This window comes from Artemia franciscana, chromosome 16, assembly GCF_032884065.1.
Source record: "Artemia franciscana chromosome 16, ASM3288406v1, whole genome shotgun sequence".
NCBI classification, from domain to species: domain Eukaryota; kingdom Metazoa; phylum Arthropoda; class Branchiopoda; order Anostraca; family Artemiidae; genus Artemia; species Artemia franciscana.
The window spans coordinates 17187101-17208795 of NC_088878.1; the positions used below are offsets into that span (position 1 = coordinate 17187101).

General features: G+C 33.8%; 1 protein-coding gene across 1 annotated transcript in view; it reads right to left on the bottom strand.

The window, feature by feature from the left end:
- The window catches only part of LOC136037150 (discoidin domain-containing receptor 2-like), a 158650-nt gene that overhangs the window by 73546 nt on the left and 63409 nt on the right, over window positions 1-21695 (bottom strand). Inside the window, exons 6-7 of the mRNA XM_065719663.1 lie at window positions 15531-15710; window positions 2038-2171 (exon numbers count right to left, since the gene is read on the bottom strand). Coding sequence (XP_065575735.1) covers window positions 2038-2171; window positions 15531-15710 — 314 coding nt within the window. The remainder of the gene's footprint in view (window positions 1-2037; window positions 2172-15530; window positions 15711-21695) is intronic.

Here is a 21695-nt window from a genome sequence, read left to right on the forward strand (position 1 = left end):
GCCAGTTTGCAAGAAAAAATTGGTTTCGAAGTACACACAAAATAGACAGTATATATATATATATATATATATATATATATATATATATATATATATATATATATATATATATATATATATATATATATATATATATATATATATATACATGTATATATATATATATATATATGTGTGTATATATATATATATATATATATATATATATATATATATATATATATATATATATATATATATATATATATATATATATATATATATATATATATATATATATATATATATATATATATATATATATATACATATATATATATATATGTATATATATATATATATATATATATATATATATATATATATATATATATATATATATATATATATATATATATATATATATATATATATATATATATTATATATATATATATATATATATATATATATATATATATATATATATATATTATATATATATATATTATATATATATATATTATATATATATATATATATATATATATATATATATATATATATATATATATATATATATATATATATATTATATATATATATATATATATATATATATATATATATATATATATATATATATATATATATATATATATATATATATATATATATATATATATATGTGTCTGTATATATATATAAAAACTTCGAGTGCCTTTTTTAAATGACCAAAAAATTGGAGGGCAACTAGGCCCCCTGCTACGCAACTTTATTCCCAAAATCATCCGATCAAAATTTTGAGATGGCTATTTTCTTCAACATAGTTGAAAAACCCAATAACTATGTCTTTGGGGATAACATGGCCCCCCACAACCCCTGGGGAAATGTCTTTAGGTTAAAAAATGTGCCTATTGTTTACGTATAGTATTTGTTACAGTTTTTTTCTGGTGGTGAGGAGAGAACGAATTTTCTACTGGGGGAGTTTGTACGGGGAGAATTTACCAAGGAATGGAAGTTCCCAGGGGGTGAATTTTTCAGGGAGGATTTTTATACGAAATTTCTTTATATGTCTTGCTTGCTCTTTACTGACTCAATTTTACGCGTGGACATGTTAAGGATAACTGTCCAGGGTAAATTTTTACCAGGATTGAATTGTCCAGAGGATATTTCCATGGGGAGAGGATATTTTCACCAGATTTCCTGGCGTAATTAAAAAACGATCAGAAATTAAAAACAAGTTTTTTCAGCTCAAAGTAAGGAGCAACGTTAAAACTTAAAGCGAACAATAACCACTAATTACATGATCCCAATGCTTTAAAATAACTTCTGAAAGAGAAGAGTCGTTTAATTAGAACAAAAAGTAACTTTTTAAAAGTAACGAAAAACTTTAGCGTGAAGAACGAGATGTTGAGGAGTGTACCCCCCTCATATACATAATAATTTCTGTTTGTTTTAAGTTTTAATTTTGCTCCTAACTTTGGGCTGAAAAAAACTTGCTTTTTTATTGGATTACACGATAGGGAGCGGTTTGCATTGGCTATCAGTAACAATTTGACTAAAGGCATAAAATACCATTTTTCCCTTTCCACAACTTTAATCGCGTACTTTCGTAGATTTGGCAGTGGAAAGTGATGCTATGCTATGATTTTCATCCAAGACCATTTAAAAATCCTTCTGGTTAAAGTTTGGAACTTCTGGTACAGTTTCTAATACCCATACGTAGCCTAAGCGAGTAGGTTGAAAAAGCGATACTTGGGCGTTCCATTTTCAAAATAGCTATGATACTTGTGGACCACGTTTGCTACCCTACATGTATATATAGATACATATATATATATATATATATGTATATATATATATATATATATATATATATATATATATATATATATATATATATATATATATATATATATATATATATATATATATATATATATATATATATATATATATATATATATATATATATATATATATATATATATATATATATATATATATATATATATATATATATATATATGTATGTATGTAAAAGCAACTACCTACCTGCACATCCTTTGTAAATTGGTTGTTTGTATAAACAACCATCGACGAAAAATCTCGAATAAAATCAAACTCAAAAACAATTTCGATTGACTGGCTGTTCCGTGTGTCGTTCCTCCATCCTACCCAGTTCTGAGCTAAAAAAAAAATAATAAGGAAAAAAACGAATCGTGAAATTGCTACAACTCGAAGAATGACGTAAATTAATTTTTTTCGGCCTTTTCTTAAATATCCTTTAGGCAACAATTTACTTAGCTTCAGCACTTGACAAAAACTTCTTGCTTCTAGGGGTAATAAATCAGGCTAAGCAACTTAAATGGTAGCTTTTCAAACACAGGGCGTTGTCCTAATTATCTCTTTAAATTCAAACTGCCAGAAAATAAAAAGGTAAGGGCGGAGAGGTAATTTATTACTAAATATTGCAATATAAAACATTATTGACACCGTTGGACTTTTTCAAGTTTAGTGGCCAAGAGAGATTATTCTCTCTTGGCCACTAAACTTGAAAAAGTTTAGTGAAAAAGTTTAGCTACTGGATCACTGAGTGATCCAGTAGCGTAAACCAACTACCAATTAAGAATATTTTTTTTTATTTATACAGATGAGCAAATTGTCTGTAAGAAATAACTCGTGAGTCTGCTTTTGAGAAATGAACTTATACGACAATTTGGAGACCTAGCGTTACTTTTCCATTTAGAAATTACTATTTAATTTCAACTGATTTCAATTTAAGAATTTACGTTTTGTGACTTATTCAATTGTTCAATTTCAGCTATTCAATTTCAAGACAGGAGTTTCTGATGTATATTGCAACCGAATTTTAAGTAAAAGTATAACTTATTGCTACTTACGTTTACTATACTTTACTTACTTTACTATTGTTATTGTTACTATATTTATTACTTAATGATACTTACTGCAAGAAAAAAAGAAAAGGAAAGGGTCAAACAACTTTTTTTTATGTAAAGGATGCCATAATGCCGTAAACGTTATATATTACCAAAGTGTTAAGGTCTAAAAGGAAATTAAATGAAAAAAACTAGTTTTTTTAACTGTAAGTAAGGAGCGACATTAAAACTTAAAACAAACAGAAATTAATCCGTATATGAAATGGGTTGTCCCCTCTTCAACGTCTAGCTCTTTACGGTAAAGTTTGACTCTTTGCCACAATTCTACTTTTTAAAACAATTAAAAGCTTTAGCGTAAAGAGCAAGGCGTTGAAGAGGGGACAACCCGTTTCATATACGGAGTAATTTCTGTTCGTTTTAAGTTTTAATGTCGCTCATTACTTACAGTTAAAAAAACTATTTTTTTTTCATTTAATTTCTGAACGTTTTTGAATTAATGCATGTTTGATTTTGGCTCTCCACTATAGGAATTGTCCAATCTTATTGAATTTTTTGTATTAAATCAGATTAACAGATTATTCAAATAAAATTTGCATATTAATTCCTTTTTTGGCTAAATGGCTTTCTCTTAGTTTTGACCAGACGATTTTGAGAAATGAGGGGTGGGGAAGGAGGCCTAGTTGCCCTCCAATTTTTCGGTTACATAAAAAGGCAACTATAACTTTTAATTTTTAACTAACGTTTCTATTAGTAAAAAATATACGTAACTTAAGAATTAACTTACGTAACAAACTTTTATATTCTTATATTTTTATTATGTATATAAGGGGGTTTGTACCCTCGTTAATGCCTCGCTCTTTACACTAAATCGTAAGTTTTGTCTCAATTCTTTAAGAATGACCCCTGAATCAGAAAGCCGTAGAATAAATAGTTGAAATTACTAAAAATACTTTAGCATACAAAGCGAGGTATTTATCTCCTCCTAAATACCTCGCTATTTATGCTAAAGTATATTATGCGTAATAATCTCTGTTCGTGTTAAGCTTCAGTGCTACTCCTTACTTTCTCCTTAATTGAAAAAACTTTTCATGTTTATTTTTTCATTGTTTTTTTTTATAGTAGTTTTAGAAAATCCCGCGCCCTTTTCATTGAATTTCTCTTCCCCCATGACATATTTCTCCAAGGAAATATTTACCCACATAGCCTCCTCCCCTCAGCCCCACCCCAAAACCAAAAAAAAATCCCCCTGAAAACGTCTCTACACTTCCCAATAACGATTATTATATGTAAACACTGGTCAAAGTTTGTAACTTGCAGCCCCTCCCCCAGGAACTGTGGAGGAGTAAGTCATTCCCAAAGACATAGTTATTATGGATTTCGACTATGCGGAACAAAATGGCTACCTCAAAATTCTGATCCGTTGACTTTGGAGAAAAAATGAACGTGGGAGGGGGCCTAGGTGCCCTCCAATTTTTTCGGTCAATTAAAAAGGGCACTAGAACTTTTTATTTCCGATAGAATGAGCCCTCTTGCAACATTCTAGGACCACTTGGTCGATACGATGACAAAAAACAAACAAACAAATAAATACACACCCGTGATTTGTCTTCTGGCAAAAAATACGAAATTCCACATTTTTTTAGATAGGAGCTTGAAATTTTTGCTATAGGGTTCTCTGATACTAAATTTGATACTTTTTAAGATACTATGACTTTTACGGGGTGTTCCCCCTATTTTCCAAAATAAAGCAAATTTTCTCAGGCTCGTAACTTTTGATGACAAAAACTAAAGCTGATGAAACTTATATATTTAAAATCAGCATGAAAATCCGATTCTTTTGATGTATATTTTAGGATCAAAATTCCGTTTTTTAGAGTTACGTTTACTATTGAGCCGGGTCGCTCCTTACTACAGTTCGTTACCACGAACTGTTTGAAAGTGATATTTCAAATCGTTTTTCGAGTTTATATTTGAAACAACTAGTCGATTTTGCTTCTCGTTTTTTATTTCATTCATTAGATTCTCCATTCATACTGATTACTTGTATCAAAATATTCAAAATAAAATAAAAAATCCTTCATATATGCCTTTTCTAGAAATTTCTGCTTGAAAATATGTTTTTAGTTTAGTTAGAAATGCTACTGGTAGTAAATTGAGGTAAACTAGGATAAGCTAAACAGCTTGAATAAATTAAGGACCTTTCATCAAAGACAAAAACAGAAATATTATTTTTATTAATTCTCACACAAACGTTGGTGGTTTTTAAAAGAAAAGCTAAAAATTAAAATGTCACGGGCGAAGTTTACGATGCTTGTATGATGTAGCCCCTACCGCTCAAGTTGATCATTCATTGGTGTTTTTTTTTCGTTAGTTTCTTTCAGCTTAGCGTGAGACAAGAAAAAAAAGAAATGACGAAATAGATGGAAAATATATAACTTTGGCTATATATTTGCACATTGAGGGGGGGGGGTGAAGTATTTGCACAATGTGAAGTTAGAAAACAATTCTTACTTCATCATATGCAGAATAACTTTACCTAACACATTAGGCATACAAACTCGCTAAACATTACACCCCTCCCCCTAATGTACAAATATATAGCCCAAATTTGTTTCTAAAGAATTATATTTTGTCATACTTAGGTATATTTCACTAGGATTGAGCGTCAGAGAAATATATTAGATGAATATTAGGCAGAGGCTATATAATACAAGTACAAAGTTTGCTATTAAAACACGAACACAAAGAGATTATAGCAGATTAGCTACTCATTAACTGACAAAGCCACTTGAGAAAATGGCCACACCTTAATGGCTATTGTTATTACTATGAAAGGCATTAGTTAAACAGTAAACATTACTGGGCGTCATTCTACAAAATAGTTACGCCCCTGGTAGGGACATTATAGTTTTTAAGATCGTATTTATTTCATTTGCCCTCTACACGTAGTTTTTAAGTAATTAAGATGAGATAAGGTTTATTCATGACGAAATACACATACAATATTACATTTTACTACTCCCCCAGACTCTTTGGCCTGTAAATAAGGGGGAAGAAAAACGAGTCACTTACTCGGAGAAGAAAAAAAAATAATCACTTACTCACAGAAAGAAGAGCAAAAAGGAGAAGAAAAGAAAATATAAATAAAATAAAAGCTATAGGAAACAAAACTAAATAGACTAATAGATTGAATAGCCTATGTTAATTGAGTAGATCAGTAGATTATATAGACTCCAATGAAATTTAAATCAGCATTAAAATGCAATTCTTTTGATGTAACTATTGGCATCAAAATTCCATATTTTAGAGTTTCGGTTACTATTGGGCCGGGTCACTCCTTACTACAGTTCGTTACCACTGACTGTTTGATTTACTGAATTTGGGATTATTTAATGATTATAATATACTATTAGTATTATTATAGCCATTCAAACCATCAGCCATTCCTAAACATCTACGACATGTCTTAGCAAAGTCTAGCTTTAATAAATAATATTTTTCCGACTTGATCTACTACTGATCACCTTTGTTTTATGCTAAATGCTTACACAATGATAAACCTTGATCACTTATATCTTACCAGAAACTTTTATTTCGGCTCCCTCCAAAAAAAATACCCGCAGTCCTTAAGTTACTTATTTTGGCAATCTCGCCAAAAAAATCACTAGGCTGTACATTACTGTTTGTCGCCTCATTCAAATTGTCTTGCCTTTTATTCCTCTATCCCTCTGAAACATCTCTTACCCCTCTCCCCTATGGACTGTTTGCTATAGGGATACAGAGACATTCCATCCCAATGACACGTCCAAGAACCCTAATCCGTTCTTTCGTGACAAATACTAGAGAATCTTTTAAAATAATGTTTTAACTAATTCCTTTTTTTCGTAAACAGCAACAATAAAAAAATAATAAAGAGATAAAGTGGTAAGCTTTCAATGAAAGCTTAGAAATAAAAATTGCCGATTGAAATGTTTAAAGCAATTAAAAGATTAGAAAATAGCATACTTTTGAAGTCCATGGTCATGAGTGTCAGTTGGAGGGTTAGGGCGGTATTTTCATTCCTTATTTCTTGCCCTCCCTCCATTCTGAAAAAAAGCTTTTTAGGTGCTATTATAAATAAACATATCTTTATTATTGGAATAATTGAAAAATGCAACAAAATTGTCACCCCTTTGCCATTGTAATACCTATTTCAGAAATATCTCCTATCTATACTTCAGGTAGCTCCAAAAATTACACTTAGACAATAGCTTATAGGCCACTGTAAAGAACATAACCTAGCCGGCACAGGAGCTTATTGGGTGCGCAAGACCTTGTTCGGGTAGGGATGGGGGGAAATTTAATCAAAGCAACAAGAAACACTCAAACTAAACGAAAAATACAAAAAAAATGGAAAAACACTTAAATTGGATAAAATTATTATCATGAGATTATGGGGATAACTGATTGAAAAAGGAGTTCTTAAAAAAGGAAAAATTTCAAAGGGCCAAGAATTCGAAAATGAAATCCTTTTGGCAAGACGTTCAAAACATCATGTACTTCCACATTACCAATAGACTAAGAGAGTATAAATATCCTTATTACTAACGGAACCTTCCTTTGTTTACTTTTCTTGATGGATAAGCCTTGAGAAGAAAAGAGAAAAAAAAATCCCTAACGATTTGTAAACAATCCTCTAAATTAGCTGGAATACCAAATGTCGCTTCAAGTTTTTTAACAATCAAGTTTCTGTTCTTCGTCAAAGATAAATAAATGACATATCTTAGGTATAAATGATGCTCTATTGACATGTAATTGGTCGAATTTCGAAGTTACACAATAGGAGCCACAAAAGCGGCAGAGTCGGCACGGACTATTCCAAAGATCGCAAATGTTTATCCTTAAAATGCTAGTCATGCCCAAGATTGCAAAGAGCCAAACATATTTGATGCATAAAGTAATAATTCCGGAGGCAGCTCTATAATGCGTGAGGAACTCTAAAAGTGGTTCTAAAAAGTATTTCTAAAAAATTCATCTAATTTAGCAAAGAAATAAAGTGCTGTGACATAAAAATCTTGTACCCATTTCAAAAGGCGGTTTAGGCTCGTCGTAAAAAATTTAAAGTTATACAGTAATGAGAAATGTTGGGTATCTGGCAAAACAAATAAAGTACACAAAAGTAATCGGTTTTTAAGTGATACACGCACTTTGCATTATGAGAAACAGAAATTAACAACCATAACATGATGTAACACGACTGTATGTCATTTTGGCTAGTTAAGAGATGATCATCCCCGCTTTCAATATAACTTATCACAGTTGCTTTTCATCCCTGACAGCCAGTGAAAACCCTTGTCTTTCAAACAAATGGTTTTTGTTGGCTCCCAATGATGAAAATTGACTGCAATCGATTGCTATAAGCTGTAATGAACGTGGGGCATATTTACCGAGCCAAGAGTGTCATATTGTACCAACAAAATTAACAATCAGTTGGAGCAAATTCTCTCACAAAAGATACTGATTTAAATTGCATTCTGAAGTTCAAGCTCGACAACCGCAACGATAACGTTCTTGATGACAATTAAATCATTTTGTTTTCTAATGAAAGTAAAGAGAGACGATAAAGCTTAAAACCAATCGGAATAATTCTGTGTTGATTGGGTTATCACCCTTCTTCGCTAATAACAGACCATTTCATCTTCGAGAGGATATGCTCCTTTGAGTGTGCAATTATAAGTATTTTATTTACCGGCAGCGATTCAAAATTTTTAACTGACAATTCTATTATTCAAAGCTAATCGAACCTCATGATCCCTGTAACTGATTAAATAAAAAACAAGTTTTTTTAAATGAAAGTAAGGAGTGACATTAAAACTTAAAACGAACAGAAATTACTCCGTATATGAAAGGGGCTTTTCCTCCTCGACACCCCGCTCCTTACGCTAAAGTTTTTTATTGTTTTAAAAAGTAGAGTTGCGAGAAAGAATCAAACTTTAGCGCAAGGAGCGGGGTGTCGAGGAGGAAAAGCCCCTTTCATATACGGAGTAATTTCTGTTCGTTTTAAGTTTTAATGTCACTCCTTACTTTCATTTAAAAAAACTTGTTTTTTTATTTAATTTCTGAAAGTTTTTGAATTAATGCATGTCTGATTTTGGCTCTCCGTACATAAATTATAAAAATGAAATTTGCATATTAATTCTTTTTTTGGCTAAATGGCTTTCTCTTAGTTTTGATCAGACGATTTTGAGAAATAAGGGGTGGGGAAGGAGGTCTAGTTGTCCTCCAATTTTTCGGTTACTTAAAAAGGCAACTAGATCTTTTATTTTTAACGAACGTTTTTATTAGTTAAAAAAAATACGTAACTTAAGAATTAACTTACGTAACAAACTTTTATATTCTTATATTTTTGATTATATATATGAGGGGGTTGGTCCCCTCGTTAATACCTCGCTCTTCACACTAAATCTTGTTTTATCCCAATTCTTTAAGAATGACCCCTGAATGAGAAAGGCCGTAGAATAAATAGTTGAAATTGTTTAAAAAAATTTTAGCATAAAGAGCGAAGTATTTATCTCCTCCTAAATACCTCGCTCTTTATGCTAGAGTATTTTTAGAACCCCTCATATGCGTAATAATCTCTGTTTGTTTTAAGTTTTAATGCTTCTCCTTACTTTCAATTGAAAAAACTTTTTCATGTTTACATTTTCATTGTTTTTTTTTATAGTAATGCTAGAAAGTCCTGCGCCCTTTTCATTGAATTTCTCTCCCCCCATGAAATATTCCTCCAAGGAAAGATCCTCCAATATAGCCCCCTCCCCTGAACCCCACACCCAAACCAAAAAAATCCCCCTGATAACGTCGGTACACTTCCCAGTAACCATTACTGTATGTAAACATTGGTCAAAGTTTGTAACTTGCAGCCCCTCCCCCGGGGACTGTGGGGGGTAAGTCATCCCCAAAGACATAGTCATTATGGTTTTCGACTATGCGGAACAAAATGGCTATTTCAAAATTTTGATCCGTTGACTTTGGGGAAAAATGAGTGTGGGAGGGGGCCTAGGTGCCCTCCAATTTTTTGGTCACTTAAAAAGGGCACTAGAACTTTTCATTTCCGTTAGAATGAGCCCTTTTGAAACACTCTAGGACCACTTGGTCAATACGATGACCCCTGGGAAAAAAAACAAAAAAAAAAAACAAAAAAAACAAATAAACACGCACCCGTGATTTGTCTTCTGGCAAAAAAAATACAAAATTCCACATTTTTGTAGATTGGACCTTGAAATTTTTTCTGTAGGGTTCTCTGATACGCTGAATGCGATGGTGTAATTGTCGTTAAGATCCTATGACTTTTAGGGGGTGTTACCCCCTATTTTCCAAAATAAGGCAAATTTTCTCAGGCTCGTAACTTTTGATGACAAAGACTAAATTTGATGAACCTTATATATTTAAAATCAGCATAAAAATCCGATTCTTTTGATATATCTTTTAGCATCGAAATTCCGTTTTTTAGAGTTTCGTTTACTATTGAGCCGGGTCGCTCCTTACTACAGTTCGTTACCACGAACTGTTTGAAAATTGTTGTGAATAAACATCCAAACTTCTACCTTATCGCTCTTTTACCAAAGCATTCAGGAAAAGAGATCCCATGTTAGCATAAAAAGAGAAGAAAGGAGTGCCCCTTTCATAAATGGGATAATTTCTGCTCGTTCTGGATTTTAACATCAATTTTTATTCTGATTAAAAAAAATTGATTTTAATTTAATTTATATTTGTTTTTAATAAGATATTCAGAATCGTCCCCAATGTGGCAGAGGCCGACACTCCCCAGAGCAGATTTTTCTTGGGACATGGCAACACAAAATAACGAGTAGATGGAATTTTTCGGCCTTAAGGAAATCTTAAGTAGATGGAATTTTTCGGCCTAAAAAATCTTAGGAAAAAAGATATACAGATATAAAATATACAATATAAAAGATATATAAATTCCAAGTGCAAAACGCATGCAGTGGCTTAGTAAATGAGAAGAACAATAAATGTAAGTTTCTTCACGCTAAATTTTTAATTTCTGCCGTTGTGCTTTGGTTCCTAAAACAACCATTTTCTGTTAAAACGTGCCATCTTCAAACAGTTTTTGGTTATGAACTGCAAGTAAGAAGCGGCTTGGCCCAATAATAACCACAACTCTCCCAATAGTTTGTGTAGAGTAATACAATGCTGTATAATTGTTAGTAATACTGTATATACGTTTTATACTATATGCCTTCATTTTGTAAAAACTGTTAAAATTTGAGGGACGAATCCAGTGTCGTGAGGTAGTATGACCTTTCAAACTGGAAGGATATTAATATAGATTTTAATTAATTCTAACCCGATTTGCTATCTCCGGATTGTAGATCAATAGCATTTTTTCCTAGTTGGCCAAAATTTTTGTTTCGAGGCGCATAAAATTGACACTTTACCGTGGTAAAATCTAAAGCTTGAAGGCTAAATCGATATACCTTTTAGATAAACCTTGTCGGTAATTACAGGAGGATTGGCAATCCCATAACTTGAATTTGATAGAGCTCTATTTGTGCAGAAAATTTCGATTTGTGGCGAAATATGGCTGAAATTGGCACTTTCTTGCGGCAGGATACTTAAGATGGGCACTACAACTTTTAATTTTTGTCAAAATAAGACCTCTTTTCTTATGTTCTATAGATAATAGTTAAATATGATCATGATCACCCGTAAAAAAAAAGAAAAAAATTCCGCAAGGACAGGGCTCGAAACCTGGTGCGGCTGGTTAGAACGGGAGTCAATGGCGTGACTCGAAAAGCTCAGCCAGGGTCGACCCAGCTCTAAAAGGGTACCTGCAGAGATCCGAGGAAGGTAAACAGTAAAGATGTGTGGGAGTACTAGATAGCTGGTCCCCAACCCCCAATTGCACTTACTAGCTGAGGGGCCATGATATGGTGACCTGCACCGGCAGTAGGGACTGTAAAGTCTAGCGCCATATTATTTACCTCTTTCTATAAACAAACAAACGACAAATGAACTCGTATTCATTACCAAATTTGTTGGATTAAACAGAAAATTTTGTTATTTTGCTGCAGAGGGGATTTTGAAACATCCGCAATAGGTTCTTGAACAAGTTAAATATAATGCTGGGATTTTCACCAGATTTGTACATCTTTTATGGGGTGTTTCTTCCCTTTTTCTTAAAATGCGGGATATTTTTCAGTCTCGTAGCTATCTATAGGCAATTTGGTGCTTGTATCTTCCAGTCTCCACACTCAAGTTCTGTCAAGAAGTGAAGTTTGGTTAATACTAATGAAATAAAACAAAATATGACGAAAATATAACACTTTATCAACAAAATTATGAAAACTATAACAAATAATTATGGGAGGGGGGCTACCCAGACCGCATTATATTAAACACGTAACCTAACCAAAATACCAACTGAATATTTATTTAAAATATGGCTACAATGCAGTTTTCCACCGAGCTGAAGCTAATACTGTCTGGTATAAAGACCATGAAAACCGGCTATTGTCTCATGTTCGCATGCAAGATCTTGAGTGTGGTGGCTATAAGACAAAAGTACCGGCCATCCTAAATTTAACGCATTCTATATGGTTGGAATCATCGCCAGAAGGAGATCCTTTTGTTACACTGGTTTTTATAAAAGAAATTGTTTTTTTTTTTAGTTTCGGTTACTCTAGACAAATGTCGCCATTTCCTTAAAATTGGTCAACACAAGCTGCAACATATCTATAAAAGATAATATATACCCATTTCAAGTTTTAAATCAGCTCTTTTACCTTTGGGTATTTAAAACAAACATTTAGTCTTATTAAAAATGCTGGAAACAGCTGGTAGGTTAAAATTCTTGGGATTCTTGAAGGGATATGTCTGAATTTCCCTGCCTACGCGCCTGAAGATATGCTCCTTACAAAAGCAACATAGATTTGTTGATGACGCAAAAATCAATGTTGAGAAAGGAAGTAGACTTGATATACGTGAGATATACGTGAAAAAAGAACCTTATCCTTCTGTTTTTTTTCGGATTAAGAAGTTTAAGTGGCCAGATTCTCTCCCTTCTGCTTGAAACTACTTAAGATAAAACCAATCAATCTACTCTATTTTATTTGACAGCAGTTATACACATGTTCATTATTAGTACGAGTGTGGTATTTCTAAGAGAAAAAAAAATTCTCGATGTTTAGAAGGTTCCCTAGAAGCCATTATTTCTACTATCTAAAATCCCCTTGTCCAATATTGAGCGATTTAAGACCGGGTTTCCCACAAGAAAAAAAATTTACAGAACTCTTAAATAATGGCTTTATGTAGGCATTAGCTTTCCCATGCGATTTTCTAATGGCTAGAATAACATTGATAAATAGTTTTCAGTGAAAATTCCGTTTCTAGAATGGAACTTATGTTAGCCGATTATGACAGTCCAATAAGATGCCCCGGAATTTTATTAATTGTCTGAAAGAAATTAGCTACTAAGTGAGAAAAGAAATTGTAAACTTGCATTGACAGTCACCTGTCTTGGTCTTTATTCCAAGTCTTTATTCCTTGGTCTTTATTGCTCTTTATTATATTGGTCTTTAAAGACCTATCTGGTCTTTATTCCAAGAAAATATAAGGATACAGCCGTCTCAATTCTTTTCTATTGTTTGTTAAAAATCTAAAATAAAAGCACCTCCAGAATAAAAGCACCTGAATCAACTGAAACATGATTAAGCTATCACACCTGGCATTTATTTCAACATAACGAGTTAGTCAATTTTGTTGTTTTTTTGGAGGAGGGGATTAAGGCAGCAGTGGTTACTAATGATTTCTTTTTGCGGTCTTAACTGCTATTTAAATGGTGTTCTATCTAGTCTTATTTGTCCAAGCACAATGTCTAATCGAACTTCCAATTTGGGCGAACCCTCGCATATATGTAATAAAAACATACGAATATAGTTACGTAAGCTAATTCGTAAGTTACGTAAATCTTTTACTAATGAAAACGTTCGTAAAAAACTAAAAGTTCTAGTTGCCTTTTTAAATACCCGAAAAATTGGAGGGAAACTGGACCTCCTCCCCTCTCCTTTTTTCTCAAAATCATTCGATCAAAATTATGGGAAAGCCATTTAGCCAAATAAATGAATATGCAAGTTTTGCTTTAATTATTCATCTGCGGAGAGCCGAAATCAAAACACGGATTAACTAAAAAACTTTCAGAAATTAACTAAAAAACAATTTTTTTAAACTGAAAGTAAGGAACGACATTAAAACTTAAAACGAGCAGAAATTACCCCGTATATGAAAAAGGCTATTCCCTCTTCAACACCCTGCTCTTTACGCTAAAGTTTTTACTGTTTTTAAAAAGTAGAGTTGAAAGAAAGAGTCAAACTTTAGCGCAAAGAACGAGGCGTTGAAAAGGGAACAGCCCCTTTCATATACGGGGTCATTTCTGTTCGTTTTAAGTTTTAATGTCGCTCCTTACTTTCAGTTTAAAAAAATATTTTTTTTATTTAATCTAAGCACAATGTCTAATCGGACTTCCAATTTTATGCAGCTCCTATACACACTTAGATTTCGAGGCTTGGCTAAAAAGAATTACACAGGGGGTATCCAGTTCTACAGCCTAGAATTTAATTTTTAGGAATGAAATCATGTCATCTCAAAAAAAAGATTTGGCTGCAATTATTCTTTCTTTATTTTGTTGAGGTTTTTCTCATTCTTTTTTTTTTTAGGTTTTACCAGATATCCGTATCCAGGGATGAAAGTATAGCTAGATCCGGATGTTATGTTATTAATAAAAAAAATGTTATGAAGTATAAAGTTATAATGTTATAAAGTATAAATGTTATAAAGAGGCTAGGTTATAAAGTTAATGCAATGAGAATTAACTGGGTGAGAATTACAGTTCATCACGGTACCTAATTACCTGAGGCCGACAAAGCTATACAGGCTTCTTTTCCATCCATACTTTTTCAGTGCTTGATTTTTTCTCTCCCTCCTTCGATGTTCATATCTCCTTTAAAGCTTCTCTTATTAACACACCCCACCCTGTTCAAGGACATCGCGTTTTTGCTTGGTCAAAGCTGGATTGTCAAAAAAAGGATTTTTGTAAACCTATCATCGTTCATCCGTAAAATGTGGCTTAACCAACATATAATCACCCCCCCCTCTCTCTCTCTCTCTCTCTCTCTCTCTCTTCTCTCTCTCTCTCTCTCTCTCTCTCTCTCTCTCTCTCTCTCTCTCTCTCTCTCTCTCTCTCTCTCTCTCTCTCTCTCTCTCTCTCTCTCTCTCTCTCTCTCTCTCTCTCTTTCTCTTTGTAAGTTAATGAAGTCATTAGTTGTGTATTGTACAAGTGGAATTAATTGGGAAAGGGGGGACAGGAAGGGGTATTTGTCCCCCCTGATTTTTGCAAAAATAGCTTTTTGGGTCTATTCAAAAAGCGACGGAATTTACTCCTCTCTTGATTTTGAAAAAAAAAAACATCTCCTACATTTCTGGGAATTGACACAACAGAATTCTTCCAATTAAACTTAGATTTTGTTTGGGTGCTGGATTTTTTAACTTTCGCTAAATCCCAATTTCAATCTTTCCCAAATGATTTTGGTTGCTTTTATACTAGATATATAACGGATTCCATTTATATATAAGAAGATGCACAGCCAATACCTTTATCTCGTTCATAGAAGGTAGTCTTGAAATTTTCAGGACCGAGTCGGCCATCCGTCAATTGTCCCAATCCTTGTCTCAGCAAAGAACCATCCCAAAATCCGTCATACGAAGAATCATAGAAATTCCAATTTGAACCCCTTTGATCTCCCTGAGGCATAGAATAACTAACTATACCATCTGCGAAAAAAAGAAGAATATAAATGGACGATATTTGATACAAATGTTTTGAGCAGTATAAGCAACGAAGAAACAGAAACGTAAGTTAAGCACAACACGGCTTAGGAGATAATATAGTTTACGTAAGCACACATAGCTTACATAAGAGCTAGAAATTCACTATTCCCGTTTCCAGCTTACATACGTTAGTTTGTAAACAGAAATAAGGACGAAGATCACACTGCCTTTCCGTCACATGAAAAACAAAATGGTAATACAAAAACAATAGTAGATATAATAAACACAATTTCTCCCCGATCACAAATCTTTTGGGGTTGCGTTCCTCCCGACTATTGTGTATGGCCTAAAAATGATAGCTTTTCATATATTGGGCCGATTTCCTCAACTTCTAACTCAGATCATGTTGTTGCTTCGTTTTGCAGTCGAGAGGACAAAGTTTTAAAAGGAGGATTCTACTCTGACCACCTTCCTATCTCTACTTGCTTTTACTCATCCCCACCTATGGCTCTAAATACAGGATCGAATTGGTTTTCCTACTGAGACTGGAATAATTTATCAGGTGAGTCTTTCAGTCTGTGACGAGATGCTAGGCAAAATCAAAGTACCTTTCAATCTTTTATGTGATCGTGCTGTGCTGCCGCAAAGTGAAAAGAACATCTCAATTGAGCTCACTTCCTACTTGGCATAAATAAATCACGCGCTGAAATAAGCGCCGTTCCTCTTGGACGTGTTCATAAAAAGTCTCAGCTGGAAGATTGGTCAAAAAACAGAGATCTAGTGAATGCGTGTAATTTGGCCAAGCTATGGCTTTCTATTTGAAACGAATGGGGTCGCCCGAGAGATGGCCTAGTTAATGACTTGAGGCTCCGTACGAAACGGAAATTTAACAAGGAACTGAAAAACCATAAGTTAATGCTGATCAAGACAAATGTAATCCGTATTGCTGATGACCACTCCAAACTCTGAAAGTATAGCAAGCCTATCAAGGCCCAGAGTGCTAGTGTGCCTGAATTCAGTGGGTTGAATATTTTGAGAGGGAGTACAGTGCTCCCAACAAAAACACAGAGGTGTTGTTTGAAAAACAGCTTGACCTCGTTCTTTCAAATAAGACGAAATCTTTTCTGGTTCTGTCACCAAGTGCTGTTCACTCTTTAATTCCAAAATTAAAGAACAAATCTCCCTCTGGTGTTGATTCTATTTGAGCAAGGCATTTGCAACTTGCAGGTTCTTTAATTGAACAAAATTTAGCACTAATGTTTCAGATGATCCTTGTTTGTGGTGTAGTCCCTTTGCAATTTTGTATCGGACAAATAACTGCCATCCTTAAAAAGGGCACAAAACACGCATCTCTGTACAGTTCTTATCGCCCCATTACCGTCTCATGTACTACTTTCAAGCTCTTTGAGTCTTTTTGATAAGAGATATTAAAGAAAATTTGTCCGCCCCTCCTCGTCAGGCTGGGTGCCAGCGAGGCTTAGGTAGAGAGCATGCTCTCTTTCTACTTATAAATGTGCTGAAGGATATTGAAGAAAAAGGTTATTTCTTGGTCTTATGTGCACTCGATGTTGCAAGAGCTTTTGACTCGTGTATATTCTCGCAGGTTCTGCTTGAGGCCCTTTTGAAAGGTACTGATGCTGCGGTAATTACTTGTTTAAGATACATGTATAGAAATTTGAAGGCTAGAGTAAAAATGATAGTCAACTATTTCCGATTCTGAAAGGTACACGCCAAGGAGCTCCGACTTCTCCAGTTCGTGTAACAATTGTGTTACCGATGTTCAGGGTAAGTTCAGCTGTAAATTTATCTTCAAAGTAGTTGATCTTTCGTTTGTTATGTTTGCTGATGACCTACTAAATCTTTCCTGCACTTTCCAAGAATGCTCTTTAACCTTTGAGTTTCTCCAAGAAGAGTAGAAATACATTTGTTTGAGCTTTAATGCTGATAAAACAGTTGTTCTACCATTCAAATTATAAAGGAAATAGAAACTCAATAAGTTTATCCGGCTCTGAGGTTCCTTTTGCTAGCAGCCTTACTTACTTGGACATGCCTATTGGAGCAAACCTGAAAGAAACTGTAAACCTGGCAATTAAATATTATGCCTGTAAGATCCAGGCTGCGTATGCCTCCCTAGCTTCAAACGTTTTGTATATAAGTAGAGTTCACCGTTCTCACTTATATAGTAACCTAACAGTTCCTCACTTACTTGCCTTTGCTCCTGTTTGGTCTTTCCTTAATTGTGGCAAGAGAAAGCAAGTTCACCTGCTTTACTTTAAATTTGCAAAGTATTTAATGGAACTTCCAAGTTGGACAAGTAACTCTTTTCTACATAGAAAATATCAATTTATAAACCCAGCTGGGGTTATTGAGAAGCGTATTTGTGATTTCACTACCAAATGCTAGAAGTCATCCCATCGTTGGCCATTTCTGATTGTCCCTTGATTGTAGCTATCAAACTGTGTTTTTATTTCTGTTGCCTCTTTTTTATTTTTTCTTTAATTTTTACTCTGTCTTTCTCAGGGCTTTCTGTCTAGTTTTTTTGTGATGGATTATAAATAAAAAATTATGATAATTATGAACACAAATTTTTCGGAAGACATTTAATTAAAAAAGAGTCCTAAGCGAATATTCTAGTAATTATGACTAATTGCTGTCTTGAGCAAAATAAAACGTAAAGATAAAAACAAAAAAAAACTAACTGAAAAGAAACTCTTCGATAAAATACTGATAGCCTAAAAGCAAAACAACGAAAAGTTTTATTACCTCTTAAGAGTTCAGCTAAAACTGACAGAAATAGTTGGTGATTCATACCATACACTTTTATTCAGAAATTTGATAATATATTATTGCAATGCTAGCTTTTTTGGCCTTGAATGTTTTTTGGATAAAAGTTAAATTTCATTGGCTACTGATTTTATATCGTATTCAAGGTCGGATTTAAAGCTTTGACGCTACTTGGCCAAAGAGTTTTTGCCGCTCCGTTTTCGCTAGATTTTCTGGGAAATCCCAAAAAGTTCGGGGACAGTGGATGCAATGAATAGATCACAACTGATGAGCCAAAAGTAATGAAAGAGAGAGGTGATACCGAACTCTCTGCTGCCATTCTTGGGAGACATCCGAGAGTTTATATGTGGCCACGTAGTTTCTGTGCTGTTTTGAAATCCCTTTTCTGTGAAAAGGCAGCTAGGAGGCTGAGTGAACCTGGCACTCAAGAAAATTTTCTTAAGAAAAAAAACAGTCAGTGATAATTTATTGCATCCCCTGGCATTGCGAGCCCCTAGGCCAGGGGCTAGTTGGTCTATTGGTAAATCCAGGCCTGGTAATGTGTCTTGTGATTAAATTTATATACATAGAATTTAGCGTGTAGGCCTACTCGCCCAAGTCTTTATTTAGGGATGTGTCTTTATTTAGGGATGTGATATTATTTAAGTTCTGTTTAAGATCAATTGCTTCACGGTTAATTTGCTTAGTTCTCAGGTCATCACTAATTAGCATTTTTTCTCCAAAAGAGTTGAGTGGCTGGGATTTTGAAAAATATGGCTGCTCAGTGCTGAATCAATGTCCACGATGAACCACTGTCAGAATTAAAAACTTTCCTGTGCTTTTATTGTGTTATTTTAGGCGTTATCTTAAGTTTTGAACTGTTCTACGTTAGTAAAAATTACCAAAATCGTTCGCGCCTGATATGCCTCCCTTTGGTAAGTTTCGGTTCGTTTTAAGTTCGAATTATTACATAACTTTATTTCTGCTGGAGTTAGGTTTTGACATGGCTCTTAACTTTTCTTAACTAGTTTTTGGATAATATTTTTTTTTAATCAAACAGTTCGTGGTAACGAACTGTAGTAAGGAGCGACCCGGCTCAATAGTAACCAAAACTCTAAAGAATTGAATTTTGATATCAATAGCTACATCAAAAGAATCGCATTTTAATGCTGATTTTAAATATATAAGTTTTCATCAAGTTTAGTCTTACCCATCAAAAGTTACGAGCCTGAGAAAATTTGCCTTATTTATGAAAATAGGGGGAAACACCCCCTAAAAGTCGTAGGATCTTAACGAAAATGACACCATCAGATTCAGCGTATCAGAGAACCCTACTGTAGAAGTTTCAAGCTCCTATCTACAAAAATGTGGAATTTTGTATTTTTTGCCAGAAGACAAATCACGGGTGCGTGTTTATTTGTTTGTTTTTTTGTTTGTTTTTTTTTTTTTTTCCCCAGGGGTCATCGTATCGACAAAGTGGTCCTACAATGTCGCAAGAGGGCTCATTCTAACGGAAATGAAAAGTTCTAGTGCCCTTTTTAAGTGACCAAAAAATTTGGAGGGCATCTAGGCCCCCTCCCACGCTCATTTTTTTCCCAAAGTCAACGGATCAAAATTTTGAGATAGCCATTTTGTTCAGCATAGTCGAAAACCATAATAACTATGTCTTTGGGGATGACTTACTCCCCCACAATCCCTGGGGGAGGGGCTGCAAGTTACAAACTTTGACCAGTGTTTACATATAGTAATGGTTATTGGGAAGTGTACAGACGTTTTCAGGGGGATTTTATTTTATTTGGGGGTGGGGCCGAGGAGAGGGGGCTATGTTGGAGGATCTTTCCTTGGAGGAATCTGTCATGGGGGAAGAAAAATTCAATGAAAAGGGCGCAGGATTCTCTAGCATTACTATAAGAAAACAATGAAAAATAAACATGAAAACGTTTTTTCAAATGAAAGGAAGAAGTAGCATTGAAACTTAAAACGAACAGAGATTATTACGCATATGAGGGGTTCTAAAAATACTTTAGCATAAAGAGCGAGGTATTTAGGAGGAGATAAGTACCTTGCTCTTTATGCTAAAGTATTTTTAGTAATTTCAACTATTTATTCTACGGTCTTTCTGATTCAGGGGTCATTCTTAAAGAATTGGGACAAAACTTACGATTTAGTGTAAAGAGCGAGGTATTAACGAGGGTACAAACCCCCTCGTATACATAATAAAAAAATAAGGTTATGAAAGTTTGTTACGTAAGTTAATTCTTAAGTTACGCATATTTTTTACTAATAAAAACGTTCGTTAAAATTAAAAGTTCTAGTTGCCTTTTTAAGTAACCGAAAATTACAGGGCAACTAGGCCTCCTTCCTCACCCCTTATTTCTCAAAATCATCTGATCAAAACTAAGAGAAAGCCATTTAGCCAAAGAAGGAATTAATATGCAAATTTCATTTTAATAATTTATGTGCGGAGAGCCAAAACCAAACATGCATTAATTCAAAAACGTCCAGAAATTAAATAAAAAAAAACTAATTTTTTTAGCTGAAAGTAAGGAGCGACATTAAAACTTAAAACGAACAGAAATTACTCCGTATATGAAATGGGTTGTCCCCTCCACAATCCCTCGCTCTTTACGCTAAAGTTTGACTTTTTGCCACAATTCTACTTTTTAAAACAATTAAAAGCTTTAGCGTAAAGAGCGAGGGATTGTGGAGGGGACAACCCATTTCATATACGGAGTAATTTCTGTTCGTTTTAAGTTTTAATGTCGCTCCTTACTTTCAGCTAAAAAAATTAGTTTTTTTTTTTTTTAATTAGGATAAGGAATAAGCCAGGATATGTCGCTTCTTCTCAATTACCGTGAGAACGTTCAACTAAGAAATACAAACTATGAAATACGATACGATTCTATTGTGTTTCCAAAACAGGGAGCCCCTATAATGGAAGAACAAATAGAAATTACATGGCTGTAATTTCATCAAAAGAACAATTCCGAAGCTACTTGAATTTTCAACTGGAAAATGGTAGAGAATAAACCAGCGTTTCTCACCCTATTTTTTGGCTCACGCGTCCCAATAACGTTTCTTAACTCTGATATTGCTATTAAAATTTTGAGATCATTACTAGAGATTGAGTTAGCGTTTAGAGGCAGGAAGCCTAAAAGGTACGCGCTTTTCTAAGTGCAGTACGATAGCTCTCAAATGCCCTATATGAAGTGTCCCTTGTCAGGC